Source organism: Harpia harpyja, chromosome 5, assembly GCF_026419915.1.
Source record: "Harpia harpyja isolate bHarHar1 chromosome 5, bHarHar1 primary haplotype, whole genome shotgun sequence".
NCBI lineage: Eukaryota > Metazoa > Chordata > Aves > Accipitriformes > Accipitridae > Harpia > Harpia harpyja.
This window is the reverse complement of record NC_068944.1, coordinates 78743178-78764069: the sequence shown is the minus strand read 5'-3', so window position 1 is coordinate 78764069 and position 20892 is coordinate 78743178. Positions and strand designations below refer to the sequence as shown.

The 20892-nt window shown below is 49.8% G+C and overlaps 1 protein-coding gene across 4 annotated transcripts in view; it reads right to left on the bottom strand.

Moving 5' to 3' along the window:
* Nucleotides 1-20892, bottom strand: part of ARHGAP39 (Rho GTPase activating protein 39) — a 148003-nt gene that overhangs the window by 53414 nt on the left and 73697 nt on the right. For all 4 annotated transcript variants that reach the window (XM_052787879.1, XM_052787880.1, XM_052787878.1 and 1 more), the window contains exon 2: nt 7845-8276. In XM_052787879.1, the coding sequence (XP_052643839.1) occupies nt 7845-8276 (432 nt within the window). The remainder of the gene's footprint in view (nt 1-7844; nt 8277-20892) is intronic.

The following is a 20892-nucleotide window of genomic DNA, read 5'->3' as shown; positions in this document are numbered from 1 at the left end:
TCACCACCCTCAGCATAAAAAATTTCTTCTTTATGTCCCATCTAAACCTATGCTCTTTCAGTTTAAAACCATTGCCCCTTGTCCTGGTAAAAAGCGTCTCTCCATCTTTCTTAGAAGCCCCTTTTAAGTATCAAAAGGCCACAAGAAGGTCTCCCCGGAGCCTTCTCTTCTCCAGGCTGAAGAACCCCAATTTTCTCAGCCTTTCTCCATAGCAGAGGTGTTCCAGCCCTCGGACCTTCACCCAGAAGAAGCTCCTGACTCCAGGCATTCACTCCAAGAGTCAGCTGGGAGCACACATCAGAAAGGAGTGGGCCGATACGGCCATTGAGAACCCAGCACATTCTTTGGAAAACTTTTCCCATGGTTAGTTATCTCAGCATTAAATATTGACCAAGCTTTATGGACTTAACCTAGAAAAACATTGTTTAAGCCATGGGTGGCCCTGTTCCAACCTCGGGATATTGGCAGTACCAAGATGCCCGTTTCTAGATGAACACACCACGGAGGTGTAAAGGACACCAAATGCTGTTTCAGAACAAGTCCTTCCACGGCAGGCATGCAGAGGAGAAGCCTGTGCTTGCAGAGGTCACTTTGGCTGCTTGTGGAGGATTTTCTAGATCTCGGGAGCGGCCGCTCAGGAAGCAGAAATGTTCAGTCCTCTGCTACCAGCAGATGGAGAAGGCAACAAGGAGCAGAGCTTATTTATTGCCAATATCAGAAATGCCAAAACAGCGTTCCTGGAGCTACGTGGGTTTTATATGTATCCTCCACACCCTTCCTCTGTGGGAAGCCCTCAGCACCTGGGTTCATCAGCTGAAAAGGGACAAGTGCCATCCTAGTTGCCCACTCCAGCAGTGACGGTCACAGCCCTCCTCTGCCCGAGCTGCCTGTGCCAATACATTGAAATAACCCTTCTTCGACCTCAAAGCAGAACAGTTCGTCAAGTTGTGGCTTTTAAAAGATGGCAACCCAGAAGGAAGCCCATCCTACAAACCCTGCCCGAACCTGCACTGAGGCCAGGTCCATGCAAGAGCTCGCAGCCTGTGCAACCACTGGCAGCTTTCTGTCCTGGATGGAGTACTAAATCGAGAAGAACCACTTGCTCTTGGCACAGGGATGCAGCAGGCTTGTGCTCCCCTTCCCACCACGTCGCTGGTCTGCCGGTGTGATGTTGACCCATCTGCAGATGAGCTTCTCGACACCCAAGCCTGGAGATGGAAAGGAATGTGCGCAACGTAGACAGCACTGGCAGCATCCTCACACCAGGCATGGACATGTCATCCAGCTGGGAAAATCCAACCTTCGGGTGAAGAAATGCTCTGAATTTCATGCACTACGCTACTGCTGGAAGCAAGATGTTGGGAAGGAAGGTCTTTGGGATCTGCTCGATGCTGCAGCCCTGCTGCACAGTTTTCTGAAGCAACCCCACGTCCTTCCTCGGTTTCTCTTCACAGCAGAGGCTTGTTTTTGAGGAGGGCTGAGAATCCCTGCAGGGACCTGGAAAATCCCCATGCAGCAGATGCTGCAGAGACTTATGTCATTGATCCACCTGCGCTCCAAACCCAAGCACGGCAGGTCTTCCCAGTGCCTTCAGAAGAAGGATATAAATTGAGAGAATTGCAAACAAAATTGTGGTTTTGTTAACTCGAGGCACTGAGAAACAGCTCCCTGGACACTCAAAACACACATTTTCTAGGTTGGAGCCATCTTTTAAACCACAAAGCTGCTTTTTTGGGCTCTTGCAGTCAGAAAATGGCTGCTGCCTGTACCAGGGAGAAGAGTTTGTGTTTTAAAGTCGTACATTTACCTGCAGCTATCCTGTTCTGCCCGAGACACCTGACAGGACCCATTACCATCACGCCTCGACCCCAGACAGCTCTGGCGTGTTTCAGGGATTGGTTTGTAAGGGAATACCCCTCAGCTATTTCAGCTCAGCTACACTTAATCCAGGAAGATTTAAGTGCTGCATTTTATCTCCTCCAATATCACGCCAGGCTTCAGAATCGGGGAAAGACATGCAAGAAAAGTGCAAGTCTTGAGAAATAAATTAAGCATGATTTCACAGCAGATGGGACTTTGGTAAAGACCCCCTATTCTCAAAGAGTCCTACGTGGTGGTCCAAGGAAAGCTCTCCTGATGGTCGGAGAAGGTCCACCTGCTTGTCCTTCAAGCCTCCACTTGTGACCCCTCCCTGGTGAAGCAGGGGCAGAGATTGCTGCCTGCTGGTGGCACAGCCGAGTCCTCTGTGGGCGCCTGCACAAGCTCCTCCGAGCAGGTCCTCTCTTCCCCCACCCCGCCGAAGCCTTCTCCAAGGATTTCGAGCAACGGGAAGACTCTGCACGGACCAATAACCACAGACACTTTCAGACAGTGTAGAAAAACCCAGTGACCTGACATAAAAGCCAGTCGACGTGCCGGCTGCAGCCTGCTCAGAGATTTCACAGCTGTCATGTTATGCTTTGTAGAAAAGTTACCATTTTAAGACAAGTAAGGCAAAGTCTAGGGCAAGACAGCATAAGCAAGAAATTCCTGCTGGGAAGCACTCTACCTTTGCTGACCACCAAGACAAACCTGCCATTAAGATCCCGAAGAAGAGCAGATGCCAGCTCACTGAGTTGAGACAACACTGCAGCGCTTCCTACCGCGGTCTCTGGAGCCGGATCCAGCTGCTAATTATAGCTACGTGCAAATCCCATCTCACTACAGCAGCGTAAAGCAAGTCCAGCGACACCCAGGCACTTGGCAACAGCACATTCCCTGCGGATGTGGGGGCTGACGGCATCCCCGACCTACACACGTGTGATGGGATGAGCCCCAACTTGGTCCACTGCTGCACTGAGGACATGAGGAACGGACTCGGAGCAGCCTCCACCATCTCCTACCAAACCAGATGCTCTGGTTCCTCAGTCCTCCTGTCACCGCAGGGTGTGGGGCACCTCCGAGTGCAAACTCCAAGGAGATCAGTTGTTCAAGACTTGCCCACTTCCCCTGACCTCCCTTATAAGACCAGACAAGTTCAGGAGGGAAATACTCAGCCAGAAACCTTGTTGAAATGATTACAAGACTCAGTGTTAAGAAACTTGAAGCAGGAGGTTCCACCAGATGACCTCCAGCGCTCCCTTCCAGCCTTGGTTCTTCTATGAGAAACAAAACCAAGAACTGGAAAAACATCTTTTTAAATTGTCCTACCAAGGAGACTTCAACCAAGTCTCTGGTTGAAGGTGATGACTCAACCTGCCCCACACCACTCTGTTTTCTAGATCCCTCCCCAGCCTCACAAATAATCCCCTTCTGTTCCTCCTTTTGATGCAAATGAAGTATTTCCAGTCATCACCTCCAACACACCACGTGATGGCCCAGATCCATCCTCATCTCAGGGTTGTTAGGGTCAAGGCTCAGAAACACCAACCGCCCCACGCAGAGGTGACCCCGAATAATTGCCCCCCCCCAATATTGCCCACATTGGCCCCATCTCAGGGTCCCTCCTTGGCTGCCCATGGACAGTAAGGCTCATACGCAGCCCTGGGTGCTGAGAGATCAGTGGTCCCAGGAGGGATCTCCAACACCCTGGAGCCCCACAAGTGCTTGAGCAGCGCCCAGCACGTCTGGCCTTGCCAAAATCAGCCCTTGAAGGTCATCCCATCCCTGGACTGCCCCATCCCTGGAAACATTCCAGGTCAGGTTGGACGGGGCTCTGAGCAACCTGATCTAGTTGAAGATGTCCCTGCTTATTGCAGGGGGGTTGGACTAGATGACCATTAAAGGTTCCCTCCAACCAAAACCATTTTATGATTCTATGATCCCTACAGCAAGGGGCTGCAGCAGTGCTCTTCATCGAGGAAGACTGAAATAAAGCAGTTTGACCCTCACCTTCCATGGCTAGTGTTTATACACCCACCAGGTCAACGCCATCACTTCAGTGGGCAGACAGCCACGCAGCCTCAGAGGTGTCACCAAAAGCAGGGCTGGAGGTGTCTTGAAAGATCATGTAAGCTCAAAATCTGGCTCACTGTCAGTCAAAATTTCACATCTGCTCACCCAGGGCATCCATAGTGGTATATATTTTAATGCTTATAAGCAAAAGGTGAGGGTGAAATAAAAAAGCTTTGTTCACAGGGTCACTGAGAGTCAGCAACTGTCTGACCTCTGCCGAGTGGCTTCCTATTCATGCCTCAGGTATAAAGAGGCATGGTACTTACTGCTTTCTTCTGCAGAATTTTTCATGTCTTCAGATATTTTAAGCCCAAGAAACGCCTGGTTTGTCTGCACCGTAACGCTCCCTGCCTGAAGCAGCTTTCCTATGTTTTAAGACTCGGACAGGTATAGAACAAGTATATTGTATAAAAATATGTATTTTTTCAGCTTGTGCCTGGAACTTGCTCGTGGTCAGAAACCAACACTAAAACGCAGAGACACCCTGAATGCTGAGAAGCTTGAGGCACAAATGCCTGAACCGGCTCTGCCCTTTGCAGCTGCTATCGCCGCAATCAAAAATCAATTTTTAATTTGCACAGCTCATGTTCGGCTTATCTGTCCTGGGCCTGAGAGCATCAGCCACTTCTGGAGATGAAATCTCTGCATCCCTGGAAGCTTTTCCGCATATTGGCATAAGCGAGCCCACCTTCTTCATCTGTGCTTCGCTATAGAAATCAGAGCTGGATAAACCCCCTCTGGTCGTCCAGCTATGGGCCATCCCCAGGGCCGTGGAGCAAACACCCCATCACAGCATCCCCGGTAGGTGCCTCCAGCAGCGTGCAGAGCCTGCATGCCAGCCTGTGCTTTATCCACTTCCACACCCATTCCACATGGATTTAACCATTTGCTGGCACTACACCGATGTTTCTGCAGCTTCCCATCTGCCCCATCCCTGCTGGAAGTGTCATGCCTACCAGGCTGAACCACATCTCCCCTTTCAACTCACAGCATCTCCCCTCACTTTCAGTCAGCTGCAGCAAAGACCATCCCATTTCTGGTGGGAATAAAGTTGGTTTTGCAGGCAGACCTCCCTTGTGGCAAGAGCTGCGAGGATGCGTGGCAGCGACAGACCACACTGCAGCATCCTCAACCCCTCCAAGTGTTTCTCGACATTCGGAAATCTCTCCCTTAATGGCCTCCAGTGACCTTGAGGTCTCAGCAAAGCTTCCCAGGTTTTCCAGCATGCCCAGTCCAGTTGCTCAGAGCGGGATGTCAACAAGGGAATGTGATTTTTTTTCCAGCTGGGACATGGGGGTCAAGAGGCTTTAGTGTGCTTCCACTGGAGCGGGACACTGCCACGGTTTGGCTGAGCTGAAGGGACAGAACTGTTGTGTCACCTCCAGGGGTGCAGGTGAAAACTGTCCACTGAGCAGGAATATCTGCTCCCTCTAGTGGCATCTGGGTTTTTTTAATTTTTATTTTATTTTTAAAGCTAGGAGACCTGGTATTCGCTCTCTGCCAGACCCCGGCAAGGCCAAGACTACAAATTGCTGGGGCTGAAAGGACACGCAACCCTCCAGCAGCCAGGAACAAATCCACCCCATGGCTGGCTTTCTCTTCTCCGCTAGCAGAAGGTTTCCACGGGTTAAGCCTTTCTATTTGAGAGCCCAGGTGCAGTTGTCCCTCCTCCCACCCTACCCAGAAGCTTTGCATCCCATAATACACCTGCCTAGCCCAAGCACTGGAAAAGGAGAGAGAACGTGTGGGTGGAGGACACGAAGGATTAGTGACCTGCAGTGTCCACGCTAGCTTCGGCGGTCCAGCATGCAAGCGCTATTGGGAAGGGACCTTCCCCCAGGAAGCCACTGATCCTGCATGTGTTCCTGCAGGAAAGCCCAGGGAGCTTAAAACCTATCCACTCGATCCCTGTTAACCCTTCATGCTGCTTTGGGAACAAGCTCCTGCTTCACCAACCGTATCCTGGGCTGTATCCAGAGCAGCGTGGCCAGCAGGTCCAGGGAGGGGATTCTGCCCCTCTGCTCCGCTCTGGTGAGACCCCCCTGGAGCACTGCGTCCAGCTCTGGGGTCCCCAGCAAGAGACGGACATGGACCTGTTGGAGCGGGTCCAGAGGAGGGACATGGAAATGGTCCGAGGGCTGGAACACCTCTGCTATGAGGAAAGGCTGAGAGAGTTGGGGTTGTTCAGCCTGGAGAAGAGAAGGCTGCAAGGAGACCTTATAGCAGCCTTTCTATACTTAATAGGGGGCTTCTAAGAAAGACGGAGAGACTTTTTAGCAGGGCCTGTAGCGATAGGACAAGGGGCAATGGTTTTAACTAAAAGAGGGGAGATTCAGACAAGATGTAAGGAAGAAGTTTTTTACGATGAGGGTGGTGAAACACTGGCCCAGGTTGCCCAGAGAGGTGGTCGATGCCCCATCCCTGGAAACATTCCAGGTCAGGTTGGATGGGGCTCTGAGCAATCTGATTTGCTTGAAGATGTCCCTGTCCTAGATGTCCCACCTAGTCGAACCCCCCTGCAATGAGCAGGGACATCTTCAACTAGATCAGGTTGCTCAGAGCCCCGTCCAACCTGACCTGGAACGTTTCCAGGGATGGGGCATCGACCACCTCTCTGGGCAAACCTGGGCCAGTGTTTCATCACCCTCATCGTAACAAATTTCTTCCTTATGTGTAGTCTGAATCTCCCCTCTTTTAGTTTAAAACCATTACCCCTTGTCCTATTGAAGCTCAGGGCTCGGTATTTTTGGGGATGGGCAAGCAAAGACTGACTTAAATAGGTGACAGCGTACCCTGAACAGACCCAGCTAGACCTGGCCACCGTGGGCAGCCGTGTCTGCCTGCAGCGAACGACAGCCAGCTCACCCAGCATCCTTGTGATTGCAGATCAAAACTATCTACCTCTCCAAACAGCCCCTGCCTTGCGAGGAAAGATGCCATCCCCACACTCAGCGATTTTATCAGAGGATCTTCCAAGAGCTCAGGGAGATGAGGCCTCCCCTCATGGGCTAGACGCGCGGAGGCAAGGCTGCGTCTGAGGTCCCACATGAAAGCACTTGCTGAGCTGGGAGTTCCTGTTCCCGTCCTGCGTGGCCGTGAGATCACCCAGCCGCAGTTTCTGTGCGCCAGCTGTAAGGAAGCAGAACTAGTTGCGAGCAGAAATTGCGCTGCCGATTGCTCGCCAGTGACACTGTTGGGCTATTAACGTTGTAAGAGGCATTGTTTAAGAGAATACAAATATATTAAGTAATGAACCGTCTGATTTGCAGCTTGCAAACCATAAAAGCACGAAACAAAGCACACAGAGCAGTGACGCAGACGTCTCAGTACGTTGCCCATATGCAGCTGGACCTTAGAAACTGAGCACTAACTCACTGCTCAGTTTGAAGCTTCTCCTTCACAAGAGAAATCATCTCTGCTTGGAGCTCCATAGACCAGTGAGACAAGCTATGGTTGCAGCATGAATCATCCTGCCTTGTTAGGGAGATCTTATCCAGGGAAATAATTTAAAACCACACCATTCTCTAAAACCATGTATTTCAGAGGACAAGAAATTATTTCTCTAATGTACCTTTCTGGAGGTAACATCTAAGTTGCCCCTAACAAGGAGAAGGACCTTTCACAGATGTTTTTACCTTTTCTTTCTGTAAGTGGTTGTTTTATGGAGGAGCAAACCCGCTCTCTAAGACTTGGAGCAGAGACCCATGAGCACTCTAGCTAGAGGAGCCATCCACAAAATATCTCTGCACAAGAGAGAGAAAGAGCTGCAGGACAAGGGCTCTGCTCTCTGCTCTTCCACAGCACTGGGAGACCATCAGGTTATCTGAACTCACAATTTTATTGCACCAACCCATCACCAAGCTCAGTCGCACACGCCTGTGATGTGCCGGCAGAGCCAACCTTGCTTTTACCTTTCCGTTTCTTCTTTCACGACGGTATACTGGGTTGACTGACGGCTTGACCTCTGCTCCTGCACCTTCTCGCTGCCCTCCAGCTCCTGCTCCAGGGAGGAACTGGTGCTGCCCTCCCTGCTGACATTGCTGCTCCTCCCGGGGCTGTTCTCCGTGGAAGCCCTCGGCGACTCCGTGTTCTGCTTCAGGGTCTGCAGCTTGGCCAGAGGGATGATATCGCAGTTCTGTGGTCGGTGCCACACTGTCCTCTGCGTGGTGGCATTGTAGTAGTAGAAACGGGAGGTGTTGGGGTCGAAGAGCTCCCACCACTGGTTTTCATTCGTGCGTTTGATCCGCACCCCAGCAGGGGGGTCCCACACACACTCCCCCGTGATGAGGTTGGCGTACATGCGCTCCCGGGTTCGAGGCTCGATGATTTCCACCCATTCCAGCCTGAAGGAGAACAAACAGAGAGAGAGAGAGAGACTTCAGCTAGATGATCTTTAAAGGTCCCTTCCAACCCAAACCATTCTATGATTCTATGATTCAACGCTTGCAGCAAGCGCTCGCAGCATCTGGGGAAGCAGGATGGAGAAGAAGGGCGGCTTGGGTGGGGACAGCAATTCTTTCTTCCTCCCCCCACCGATGGCGAGTCCTGCAGCACTATTTACACGAAACAGAGTATTTGCAAAGGGCTGCAAACCAGTCCCTGGTTTTCAGCTCCCAGGGGAATTCAGCAAGTCTGCAAGCCGGGGTTACAGCACCCCAGCATTCACCCCAGCTCATGGCTTCCACCCCGAGCCCTCTGCGTTTTACAGTCCGAACTCTTCGGGGCACAGACCTGGAGGCTGCAGCGTGCTCGGCGCAACATCGGCAGTGAAGGGTAGGGGGGGAGGCAAGAGACCGGAGGGACGGAGCCCAGCCAGAGGCACCAAGCTGGCGATGAACTTACTTCTTCTGCAAGACCACCCCGCAGCTCTGCGCTGCCGCCCAGACGACCAAGCCCGGCAACATTTGCCCACGCAAGACTTGAAGACGATGGCTTCAACCCCCTTCAGCCCAGGTGAGGCAGCGCTGCTCCCCGGCACGAAGCCCGGTGTGCCGGCGCCGGGCTCCTGTGTGGCTCTGCCAACACCCCTTCCCTCCGTCTCGATTTCAACACCGGGCAAAGGCGCCAGCTCTCCAGCATGCGCGTCCCACCTCCAGCACCTTCCCCAAACCACCCGCCCTGACACACCTCGACTCAGTGATAACCACAGGCTGCATCAACAGCGAAACCCAACGGTGGGAGGGATGGAGTCAGCAAGGACCGAACAGACCCAACTGTGTCCTGGGCTCCGTGCAGAGGAATAGAATAGAATAGAATAGAATAGAATAGAATAGAATAGAATAGAATAGAATAGAATACTTTCAGTGGGAAGGGACCTACAGTAATCATCTAGTCCAACTGCCTGACCAATTCAGGGCCGACCAAAAGTTAAATCATATTATTAAGGGCATTGTCCAAATGCCTCTTAAACACTGACAGGCTTGGGGTATCGACCACCTCTCCAGGAATCCTGTTCCAGTGTTTGACCACCCTCTCAGTAAAGAAATGCTTCCTAATGTCCAGTCTAAACTGCCCCTGGTGCAGCTTTGAACCGTTCCCACGTGTCGTATCACTGGATACCAGGGAGAAGAGATTAGCTACACGCTGCTCAGTGCCCTCTGTGCACCTTTATTAAATTAGGAGCCGGTCTCACGTTGGTCTCTGCATAAAGCATGGAGCTCATCACTAAAATACGGAGCAGAAAATGTGGTTTAACCTTCCTCCCATCACCCCATCTGTTGGGCTAAGGGCCAGGCACCATCAGCCCAACACGGTGACCCAGCTCACTCAGAAACACAGCAAAGGCGGTTATTAAAATCATAAAGCAGTAAACGGAGCTTAGAAATGCAAAAGAGGATTAAAAGAAGTCATAATCCCATAGAACAGACAATTTAACTGATTTTTCAGATTACCCCAAACACTGCGGGTGTCACCTTTTGCTAATCCGGGGGATACCCGAGGCTTACAGGCGGCTGCATTTTATTCAAATTTTTCATTTTTGTGTGGGCTTACATAAAAAGATACAAGGGATGTTCATATTAACTAAAATTTCTTACTTGGGATTGTCCTTGTCTGCATTTACAAGCCTGTTAAGAAAGGTATAGAAATAGATAAGGAAAAAAAAAGCCCCCAGCGTGCTAAGCGGAGCTTATCAAACTAGGTGGCATTTAAAACTGACACATTCAGTGAGTCAGACAAGTGACGGATTGTATCTCGCTGCCTTTTACTGGGAGCGAGTGCCCTGTGGGGTTTTCAGAAATGCCCAATTTGCTCAAGCACTTGCAAGAAAAAAAGTCCTTGGGGGGGCACTTACCTGCCCCCCAGCAGCCGGAGATGCTGGCAGCCTGGCCTCAAGCCCTCTGGCTGGTCCAGCTCATCTTCCAACTCAATTTAAACGGCTGGATTGAAAAAAAGGAGTGGGCTTTGCAGGTCCCAGAGGTTCCCAGCTTTGAAAAAACATACCTAGATGATGAAAATGTCTCCACCTCTTCTTGGCACAGAGAGAAAAAGCCGCAGTTAAGCCTTTCCTTGCAGAACAGAGACTAAAAGCACTCCGAGAAGTGTAAATTCTATACCATGCCTCGTCTCATTCTGTGAAACTCAGACCTAACGAGCAGCCTTAATGCAGCACGACAGTACAGCTGGAGGCCAGCTCAAGCTTTGCAGAGTTAAATATATTCTCCAGGTTTCCACTGAAGGCTTTAATTTGGGTCTGAGCCTGATGCAGCGACCCAGCATTTTCTGTTGAAATTATTTTGGCCCTAGATCAACGTCAGCGCTTGACTCCCAGTTTTAATGCTTCTCTTTGACCACCTTGGTTTAAAATAACCTCCACGGGGTTAAGGGCAGCTGCTTCAGCAGAGCTTTGGATCTTCCTACCAAGAAGATATTGAGCTATCTGCATCAGGGAGGAATAAAAAGTCCATCATCCAGGGCTCCTCTAGGGTGAAACGAGAGCTCAAGGGCTCCACAGTTAACACGGGGAAGCAAAAATACAGTAGACTGGACTAGACTAGACTAGACTAGGATAGCCTAGCCTAGCCTAGACTAAATAGGATAGGATAGGATAGGATAGGATAGGATAGGATAGAATAAAAATAGCCCCATGGAGCTTGAAAAAGATGAAGGTCTGTTTGGACCTAACAGAACTGGATCATCATGGGCTATGAACCAGCCAAGGTAAAAGCCTGCAGCACCTCCAAAGAAAAAGTGTGTTAAGGAAATGTAGGACCTTTTGTCCTAGAGCCCTTAATTTCCTCTTGGTTTTCACTGTGAATTATCAGCTTAATAACGCTGGGCAGTGTCTGGGCTACAGGTCCTCTCTCTCTGCATCATTATTCTCCCTGCTGTTGGAGAAGAAGAAATTTAGTGTTCACATTTCTCCTTCTTCCCCAGTCTTTTAATTTACTGGGGTAATTCATCAACTCAAGCAGCTCAATACGTTGCACCTTCGCAAAGCAGAAGATCAATAGCCAAGGGCCACCTCCTCAGCCCTGCGCTCAGTAACAGAAAGGAAGAACAACAAAAATCTTCCATCAGATACACAAATCCGAGGTTCATCTGCCTGAAAGTCAAACAAAACCCACGTGTCTGGAGCGGCTGGACCTGCGGCACAGACAGGGAAGCTGATGTACCCATACGATAGCAAATTTGGAGAGAAAAACCCACGGGACTAGGAGACAGGGCTCTGATGAAGGCATGTCTTATTCCAGACCCTGTCTTAAGTTTTGCAAAAAACTCCCATGTTGCATTTTTCTTCCCCAGAAATGCAAACTTCAGGGCTAAAATTCCTGAGTATTTGCCCAAAATAAAGTCCACACACAGTACTTTTGGGGTATGATGCAACAGGACAGCAGTGGGGTTTACAGGTAGGTGGGCAATGTGCTGCTGCTGGCTAGTAGGTACAGCACAACTAATCTGGGTATCAGATGCAGTCTTGGCCCAGAATTACCATCATTATTTACTGCATCAGCCAAAAAACCTCCTTGATGGGTAGCAGAGAAGTCTGCTGCAAGCTCCGGTAGCCAAATAGACTCAGACCTATCTCACCATAGCACTGTGCAGTGCAGTAATCTAAATTTAAATAGCCCGCTGAGTATGATCCAAGACAGTGCAGACCTTATTGCTGTTGGGTTAAAGGGATTTATAACTGATGCAGGAGAGCGGAAGGTGCCCAGGGAGCCTCAGATTCACAGTGCTGTCTAGAAAACCTCTGCCTCATCATAAAGGAAAGGCTCCAAAAAGCCGCCAGACTCACCCAAAATCCATTATTTCCCTGAACTGCCCAGAAAAGGAGCCCAGCTGATGCTCGGATTAGATTTCTGAAAATGCAAAGCCAGCTGAAATGAACCCTGGACTTAGTTTAACTTCGTAACTTTATTCAAAAGCCCACAAGAATCAACCCAACTTCAAGTCGCAGACACCTTACTTTGCTATTTAAGAAGAGGACCCTCACCCTGAGCTTCCTTAGGAAGGAGATCTGGTCCTACAGCGATGATGGTATGTATTCCCTCCTCCACCCCAGAGCAATACGGGATTGGAGACGTGGCGAGAAAGCCGGGAGAGAACAAATACCTGCCTCGCCTCGTTGCTGTAGAAACCCTGCAAGGACATCCTGCTCTTCAGGTTCTCCGACTCATCTTTTTCAGTTGTTTCCACCACGCGCCCCATCAGTTTAATTGTCGTGGCACCAGTTGCTGCGTATTTAATGCACGGCAATGCCATCTTCTTGACACCCCCCCCCCCTTTTTTGGGGGGGGGCTGAATGTAGGGAATGCCAAAGGGATGCTCAGGGGATGCTGTCGGTCACCTCCCCATGCAATGAGTGCAAGAGCATCCTCCTGATGGACCTCGGGCATGGGCGGTATGATGAACTTCCCACCCCTGCGAGGTTCAAGCTGTGATGCAGAACGATGGGTTTATAAGAACAACCCCAAGGCGTGGGGGCCATCAGAGGGCTTACAGCGCTCGTGTTGTGGTGTAAGTTGGGTTTTAATGAGCCAGATTTGTATCATGAAGGTTAATGTGGGCTCAGAGAGCCACGGAAGCTCTTAGGCAACTTGGGTGTTGCTTGCTGAGTGACCCATCGCTCAGTATCACCCGTGCCTCATCCAGACATCACTCCAGAAAGCCTCCTCCATATCCCTCCTGACAACACAGCAATGAACGCCATGAGCCAATCCGATTAGGAGAAGCTTAAATTTCAAAGTATTTTACACTTAAAACGACTTGGAATTTATTGATAACTGCAGTTACAAGGGGAAAAATAGCTGAGCAAGCATCTTTCTGCATCAAAGCGTAATGGGGTCAGAAGCTTGCATCGATTCAGCGGGCGTCTCGGTCAGAAAGAAACAGCTCAGAGCAAGGAATTCCTGTGTAACTGGAGAGGGAAGAAGCTGAAGAGTTATTTTTTTTTAAGTCCCGAACCCTCCAAGAAGGAGCAAACTATGTCCAGGAGGATCAAGCAGCTTTACCCAGACCCGAGCCTTCGGGGTAACACAGCAACAGCAATTCAAATTCCCACTCCTCGGCGAGGTTTTGGAGACCTGGCCCAAGCCTACCCTAGAAGAGCGACAGTAAGGCACTTGGAAGCAGCTCTACAGCACTTGAGGTGCTCTGCTCCCCAAATCTCTCACTCCCCGGTGATCGCTTTGGTATACTGGTGTTCCAGATCCAAACATGTCCAAGAACCCAAATCCCCCCCATTAGTGCACAATCACACAAAGACGACGATTCCATCTCATTCCCACCTTTAAAATAAATAAATAAATAAATAAATAAATAAATAAATAATTTAAATTAATCATAGAATCTTAGAATGGTTTGGGTTGGAAGGGATCTTTAAAGGTGATCTGGTCCAACCCCCCTGCCATGAGCAGGGACATCAACTAGATCAGGTTGCTCAGAGCCCCGTCCAACCTGACCTTGAATGTTTCCAGGGATGATCTATAATCTATAATATAATCTATACTATGTTGCTTTGATTCTTAAACACCCTGACTCTGAGCAAAACAATTTGGTTTAGTATGCACATTATTTTATTTATTACGTACATGTTATTTTTCAGGAATATTTTACTTAAAAAAAATTATTTTAGCCACCAGAAGAATGTGGTTCCTTGGTGCCAAGCCTTAGAAAGCCCAGGCTGATGAACCCAGGCACAGTGCAGACACAGGATTGCTAAGCATCAGCAATAAAACAGTATTAACTGTAGGTAGAAAATAGTTAGCAGAATATCAAAGTGTTTGGGAGCTGGGGCTTTTTTCTGCACTAGTAATTTCAGTGCCAATGAATATTTTTACAAAAATACATCATTAACCTGAAAGGTATAATACTTCTTCACTAACTGGCCTGACAGATGCAGGCAGCTTGAAAAAATCAGGGCAAGCTACCAAAAGAGCAGAGCTTCTTGCTGCGGCAGCTGGAGCTGGCAGAAAAGCTTTGAGTGGGATGGAGTTACCAAAAAAAAATCCAGCCTTTCCCACCGAGCAGGAGTTACCTGCTTAGGGTGCAGGTGCCGAGCCAGGGAGTTGTTAAATGTAGAAGCAACCTGTCATGAGGGCTGGCCAACATGTGGATCCTTAGCCAGCCCGCAGAGACCAGGCAAACAGCTTCTGCTTCTCCACTCTTTGCTCCCCTGGAAAGCCAAACCATGAAATTGCTGTGCCACCCATGCAGCACAGTCCTTGCCCTCCCTCCTCCTGCCTAGGGAGTCACGCTGATAGATGAGCCCCAAAATTGGGCATGCTCCCCCCAAAATCCCGAGACAACTATGTGGTAGCTTGACTCCAGTTGTCATGCATCCACCACACCAGAGTAACTGTCCTTGGGCAAATCTCTTCTGTGACGGTCACAAAATAATTTCAGTTCACCTCCCTCGCAGGGAACTAGGCTGAACCACATCACCACGTCTTCTACACAGGGGTAGAAGAGCAGCGGCTATAGCTCAATGGGCACAGAATCATCGAATTGTGGTTTGGGTTGGGAGGGACTGTCAAAGATCATCCAGTTCCAACCCCCCTGCCATGGGCAGGGACACCTTCCACTAGACCAGGTTGCTCAAAGCCCCATCCAACCTGGCCTTGAACACTTTCCAGTGATGGGGCATCCACAACCTCTCTGGGCAACCTGGTTCTGCGTATCACCACCCTCATCATAAAAAAATTCTTCCTTACATCTTGTCTGAATCTCCCCTCTTTTAGTTTAAAACCATTACCCCTTGTCCTATTGCTACAGGCCTTACTAAGTAGTCTCTCTCCATCTTTCTTACAAGCCCCCCTTAAGTATTGAAAGGTCTCCCCGGAGCCTTCTCTTCTCCAGGCTGAACAACCCCAACTCTCTCAGCCTTTCTCCACAGCAGAGGTGTTCCAGCCCTTGGATCATCTTCGTGTCCCTCCTCTGGACCCGCTCCAACAGGTCCGTGTCCGTCTCATGCTGAGGACCCCAGAGCTGGACGCAGTGCTCCAGGGGGGTCTCACCAGAGCGGAGCAGAGGGGCAGAATCCCCTCCCTCGACCTGCTGGCCACGCTGCTCTGGATGCAGCCCAGGATACGGTTGGCTTTCTGGGCTGTGAGCGCACATTGTCAGCTTGTGTCCAGCTTTTCATCCACCAGTACCCAAAAGTCTTTCTCCACAGGGCTGCTCTCCATCCCTTCATCCCCCGGTCTGTGCTGGGACTGGGGATTGCCCCGACACAGGTGCATAAAGTAGTCTGTGTGTGCCAAAACCCAGAATCCACTGCTTTTGCATAGCGACCACAGGTTTGGTGCTATGAAATCAGGCATTAATGGCTTAAGAAACCATTGAGACAATGCACTTCTGTATCGGGGGAAGGGGCAGCTCTCATTTAGGATCTTGGAACTTAATTAACGATCCTCCCTCCCTTTTCAAACATATTAACACCTCCATCCTTAACACTTTCTCCCATTTCTGCACTCCCCAGCACAGATCCTGATCTTTGCCCAACCCTGGAGCAGCTGGCCCACCAGCACGGTCCAGGTGGATCCAGGCTCTGCAGACCTCTCCACGCACAGGCACCATCCAGCGACCATCACAAAACTTACAGCTGTTTAATGAGACCACAAAACCATCACCTAATGCTCCTGCTGGCTCCATCCCTGTGCCCAGCCTTTCGTAGGGCTGTGCAGCTGGATCGGCTCCCGCTCAGCTGTCTGCACAGTCCTGTATCAGGGCACGATGGATTTTTTTGGTAGCTCAGATGCATAAGCTCCTCACGCACCCACCGATCGATACGCCGTGTGGTGCCCGGGTCACTGCCGGCCAGCCTGCAAACTGCTCAGCAAGGCAGGGAGAAAGCTCTTCATCACAAACAACATCCAGAGAAGGGCTTTTTTGTTTGCTCGGCCTTCAGAGCTTCTTCTCCTGACAAAGAGGCTGCTTGTGTTAATGACGCTTTTGGAGGAAGCACACCAACTGGCCACGGCTTGTGTGACAACCAGAGTTTTGCTGCTTTTTCATGCTAATAAATTCACTGAAGCCTTACAGAATCACAGAAGGGTTTGGGTTGGAAGAGACATTTGAAGGTCATCTAGTCCAACCCCCCTGCCATGAGCAGGGACATCTTCCACTAGACCAGGTTGCTCAGATCCCTGTCTAACCTGACCTGGAATGTTTCCAGGGATGGGGCATCGACCACCTCTCTGGGCAACCTGGTACAGTGCCTCACCACCCTCATCGTAAAAAATGTCTTATTTCTTACCAACCCCAGAAACCGTGAGTGCATCAGCCAGCGGGAGAGCCTCGCAGCCAGCATCTCCGTTCTGTTTCCTGCCGATCCCTATCAAATGGAAGTTTTGTTTCTCTTTTTCCAAGACGTAAGATTCGAGATCCTGCTCTCCCACCGTGGGAATGGACCCCCCACTACCCACAAAACCAACGCTTATTAACTTCTTCTGACAGCTTCATCATGTGCCCCACACCGTAATATTCCTGCCATTGACTAGCACTGCGATAGTTACATCACGTCTAATCTTCGCCGCGTCAGCCTGCTAACCTTCCCCTGACATTGCAAAGAAAGTCAGATCCCTTCCCCATCAAAGCAGCGCAGCATTAATACACGCAGCTGACGGCTCTTGCCTGCTGGAGCAGGATTTTCCTTTTTTTATTTTATTTGAAAGGGATGAGCAAAGACTCAGGCCAATAGACAACTGATTCACTTTGATAGGAAAGTTTATTATTTCCTAAGGTGGCTTTAGAGTTCAATCTCTGCCTTGTCAGCACTTTTCCCTCTGCTGAAATTACTGCAGATACATGTCAGGACGGAGCAGAGGTCTTTGTTTTCTCCCACTGTCCTGAAATAGCTATTGCCTAGCAGGGGATGCAGTGCTGCTGGCAGTCACGTGCTGGATTTCCTTCCAGATCCTCACAAGCTGCAAGGTTCGGGGTATTTATGTAGTTACGGATCAAGGCCAGGAGCTGCTGGAATATCAGGCTGGATCCTGAGCTCCGATTTTACCCCCTCTTCCCATACAGATGGATGAAAAATGGGACGTGAGCCGGCAATGTGCATTTGCAGCCCAGAAAGCCAACCGCACCCTGGGCTCCATCCAGAGCAGCGTGGCCAGCAGGTCCAGGGAGGGGATTCTCCCCCCTGCTCCGCTCTGGTGAGACCCCCCTGGAGCACTGCGTCCAGCTCTGGGGTCCCCAGCATGAGACAGACATGGACCTGTTGGAGCGGGTCCAGAGGAGGGACATGGGAATGGGCCGAGGGCTGGAACACCTCTGCTGTGGAGAAAGACAGATTTGGGGTTGTTCAGCCTGAAGAAGAGAAGGCTCCGGGGAGACCTTCTTGCGGCCTTTCAATATAGAAAGGGGGCTTCTAAGAAAGATGGGGAGAATTTTTAGCAGGGTCTGTAGCAATAGGACAAGGAGTAATGGTTGTAACTAAAAGAGGGGAGATTCGGACGAGATCTAAGGAAGAAATTTTTTACACTGAGGGTGGTGAGGCACTGGACCAGGTTGCCCAGAGAGGTGGTCGATGCCCCATCCCTGGAAACATTCCAGGTCAGGCTGGACGGGGCTCTGAGCAACCTGATCTAGTTGAAGATGTCCCTGCTCATTGCAGGGGGGTTGGACTAGACGACCTTTGAAGGTCCCTTCCAACCCAAACCATTCTATGATTCTATGGGTAGACTAAATAAAACGTACCCGCTGTATCCAGAAATCTCCACCAGTTCAAAAGGCACAACTTACACGTTGAAGTCTGAAGAGATGCAGGAGTGGTGGGTAAGTGGAGCTAGAGATGACTGTTCTCACCTGACCTGCTTTATGCATCAAAAAAGATCAAAAACTGTGTGCTTTCGAATTCATGGAATCAAACCACTGCTTTTAGAGGATTGATTTTTGTTTTAAAAACATCAGTTATACAGAAACTGTTTCCTGAACTTACAGCTTTGGCACCTCACAGATGGCTCTCAGAAAATCAAAGTGACTTTTCCAGATCAGTCCTCTGAAAATCAGTAAATCTCAAAATTTCAATTTTTTTGCATGCAATCATGTCCTCAAGTGGTTACTGACTGCTCCCAGCATCTCCGGATTCAAACCATGTTCTTTTCTATGAAAAACCATTTCTAATTTACCTGAGTAGGTAGGATGGAAAGGAACCACGGAAAAAAAATAAATCATAAAAGCGAGGTGCCAGAAATGTCAAGCTAATTTAAGAAATCATGAAAAGCAGAGAAGAACCAAGATCACAGGGATGTGATGGGGTGGCAGAGCTCACTCCAGACCACTGTCGAGTGTTGAAGGCCATCACAAGGATGCTCAGGAGCTCCTAAGGGGGAGCAGGGGCTCAGATGTCATCTCAGACTACCTTTACAATCCATGATCATGGTCCAACATGGTCCCAACGATGCTGTCACTGCTCTACCTCCAGTGGTACCTCTTTTGTAGGACAGAGACTGGCACAAACTAGACTTTCCCAGGGCAAGCCTCTCCTACCCTCCCAGCAGACCACTGCAAGCAGGAGGTTGATCACTCTCCTCCATACCACTTACTGTCTCCTTCTAGACCAGATGATGAGCTTCAGGGGAAAACGCTAAGGAAGCCTTTCTACGAGTGTTAGAGCCTATTCCACTCAATGCGATCCTCAGACATTTTGTATTTATTAGATTGGAAGTCAGACTGGTTTTAAGTATTTTTAGAGTTAGATATGAGCTACACTGGGCACACAGGCGTGCCCTGAAGTATTTCATTACTGCGTTCTCTGACAAGTTTGGGCTCTGCAGGGCATCGTGGCCTTCCACTGGAGATGTCATCTTCAGTCTCCCAGACACGATGCCCAAACTACCCCAGACTGCTTCTTGCCTTTAGGAGAGTGCCAGGATTGACACCAAGAAGTGCTGACCCTCACCGAGAAGCATCCACCTCCACGCACACTCACCCTTCATCTTCGGAGGAAGCTTCAAGCAATTAGTGCCACGACAGAGGCTCATTAATGAGCGTGACACAGCGAGTCCTGATCCTGCCTACAGGTTTTTGGGACTGTTTGTATGAAGGAGAGGCGTTCCTCGAGCAGTGGGACATCGTAGATAAGACGCCTTCGTGTGCCAACCTCCACAAACCCCAGGTCTCCTACGTCTCCGGCAGTCTGCACACCCCTGCTGAAAAATTACTGCCCTAGAAGATATTTTTAGGTCCAAAGCCAGAGTGATCAATGTCTTGGAAAGATGTGAAAGAGAAGATGAAACTTTTGCCCCCAGGCTTGTACGTCTAACTCGGTACCTCCAGCTTTTTTTTCTGGTAATAAAGTGAACAAAAAAGACGTTCCAGGAAGAAACGGAGCTGCAGTTCTCCACCCACAGCCGTGCTGGAGGAGGAAAGCACACTGCAAGATAGGGACAGAGTACAGAAATGTATAACTAACTTCTCTGAGTTGCACAACAACCACCTACTCTCTTTAGAAATTAAAAAAAAAAAAGAAAAAAAATTCTCATACTCCCTCTCTGGCAGTGCGGTTCAACTTGCACCAGAAAAAGGGCCTGGAAAATGAGCGTAAATAAGTGATCCCCAGCAAGCCTGGACTTTTTCTCCCTCATGCCCTCCAGCAAACACAGGCAGCTCCAGGGATCGCAAGAAGCGAGGCAGAGCTGGAGAGCCCAAGCAACTCGCTTGGGAGAAGACGAGATGCCACCTAGCAAGCAAGCCTGGGAAAAATGATTTTTAGTTTAACAGCACTGGATCGCCATGTTTCATAGAATCATAGAATGGTTTGGGTTGGAAGGGACATCTGAAGGCCATCTAGTCCAAGCCCTCTGCAGTGAGCAGGGACATCTTCAACTAGATCAGGTTGCTCAGAGCCCCGTCCAACCTGACCTGGAATGTTTCCAGGGATGGGGCATCGACCACCTCTCTGGGCAACCCGGTCCAGTGTTTCACCACCCTCAGCGTGAAAAATTTCTTCCTTATATCTCATCTGAATCTCCCCTCTTTTAGTTTAAACCTTTAAACAAGCAGGATCTTCTTCTCTTCAACACCAGCCTGCCAAGCCATACGTTGAAAGAGCTTTGAGGGTCCTTTTTCCTGCTGCGTGGGGGATGCTTAAAGGCATCTCAGACACCTTTCTGCTCAGTGCTGCATCATCCCAGACAACCCCCCTTGCCGTTTAAAGGCAGAGCAGCCTGATGACAGCGTTGCAGGGAAAACTGTTGGGTGTTTTAGTCGTCTGGAGGGAATTTGGCAGCTGAAAAACGAGCGGCAGGACGCTGCAGATCGCTCGCTCTTCTGCAGACCGCCAGTGAGCCAGGTTTGAGAGATGCTATTTTGGACACCCCTGCTCACACAGCTGCTTTGGAAGAGGTACACACGCACGCAGGGGCAACACGGCATGACAAAACCAACAGTGTCTGCACTAAACTTCCTCTAAGTCATTTGGTGCCTTTTATTTGCTGGAGATAGGAACATGAGATTTGCAACTCAAGAGTAATTAGCAATCTAAATTACACACCCTAAGTAATTCCTGGC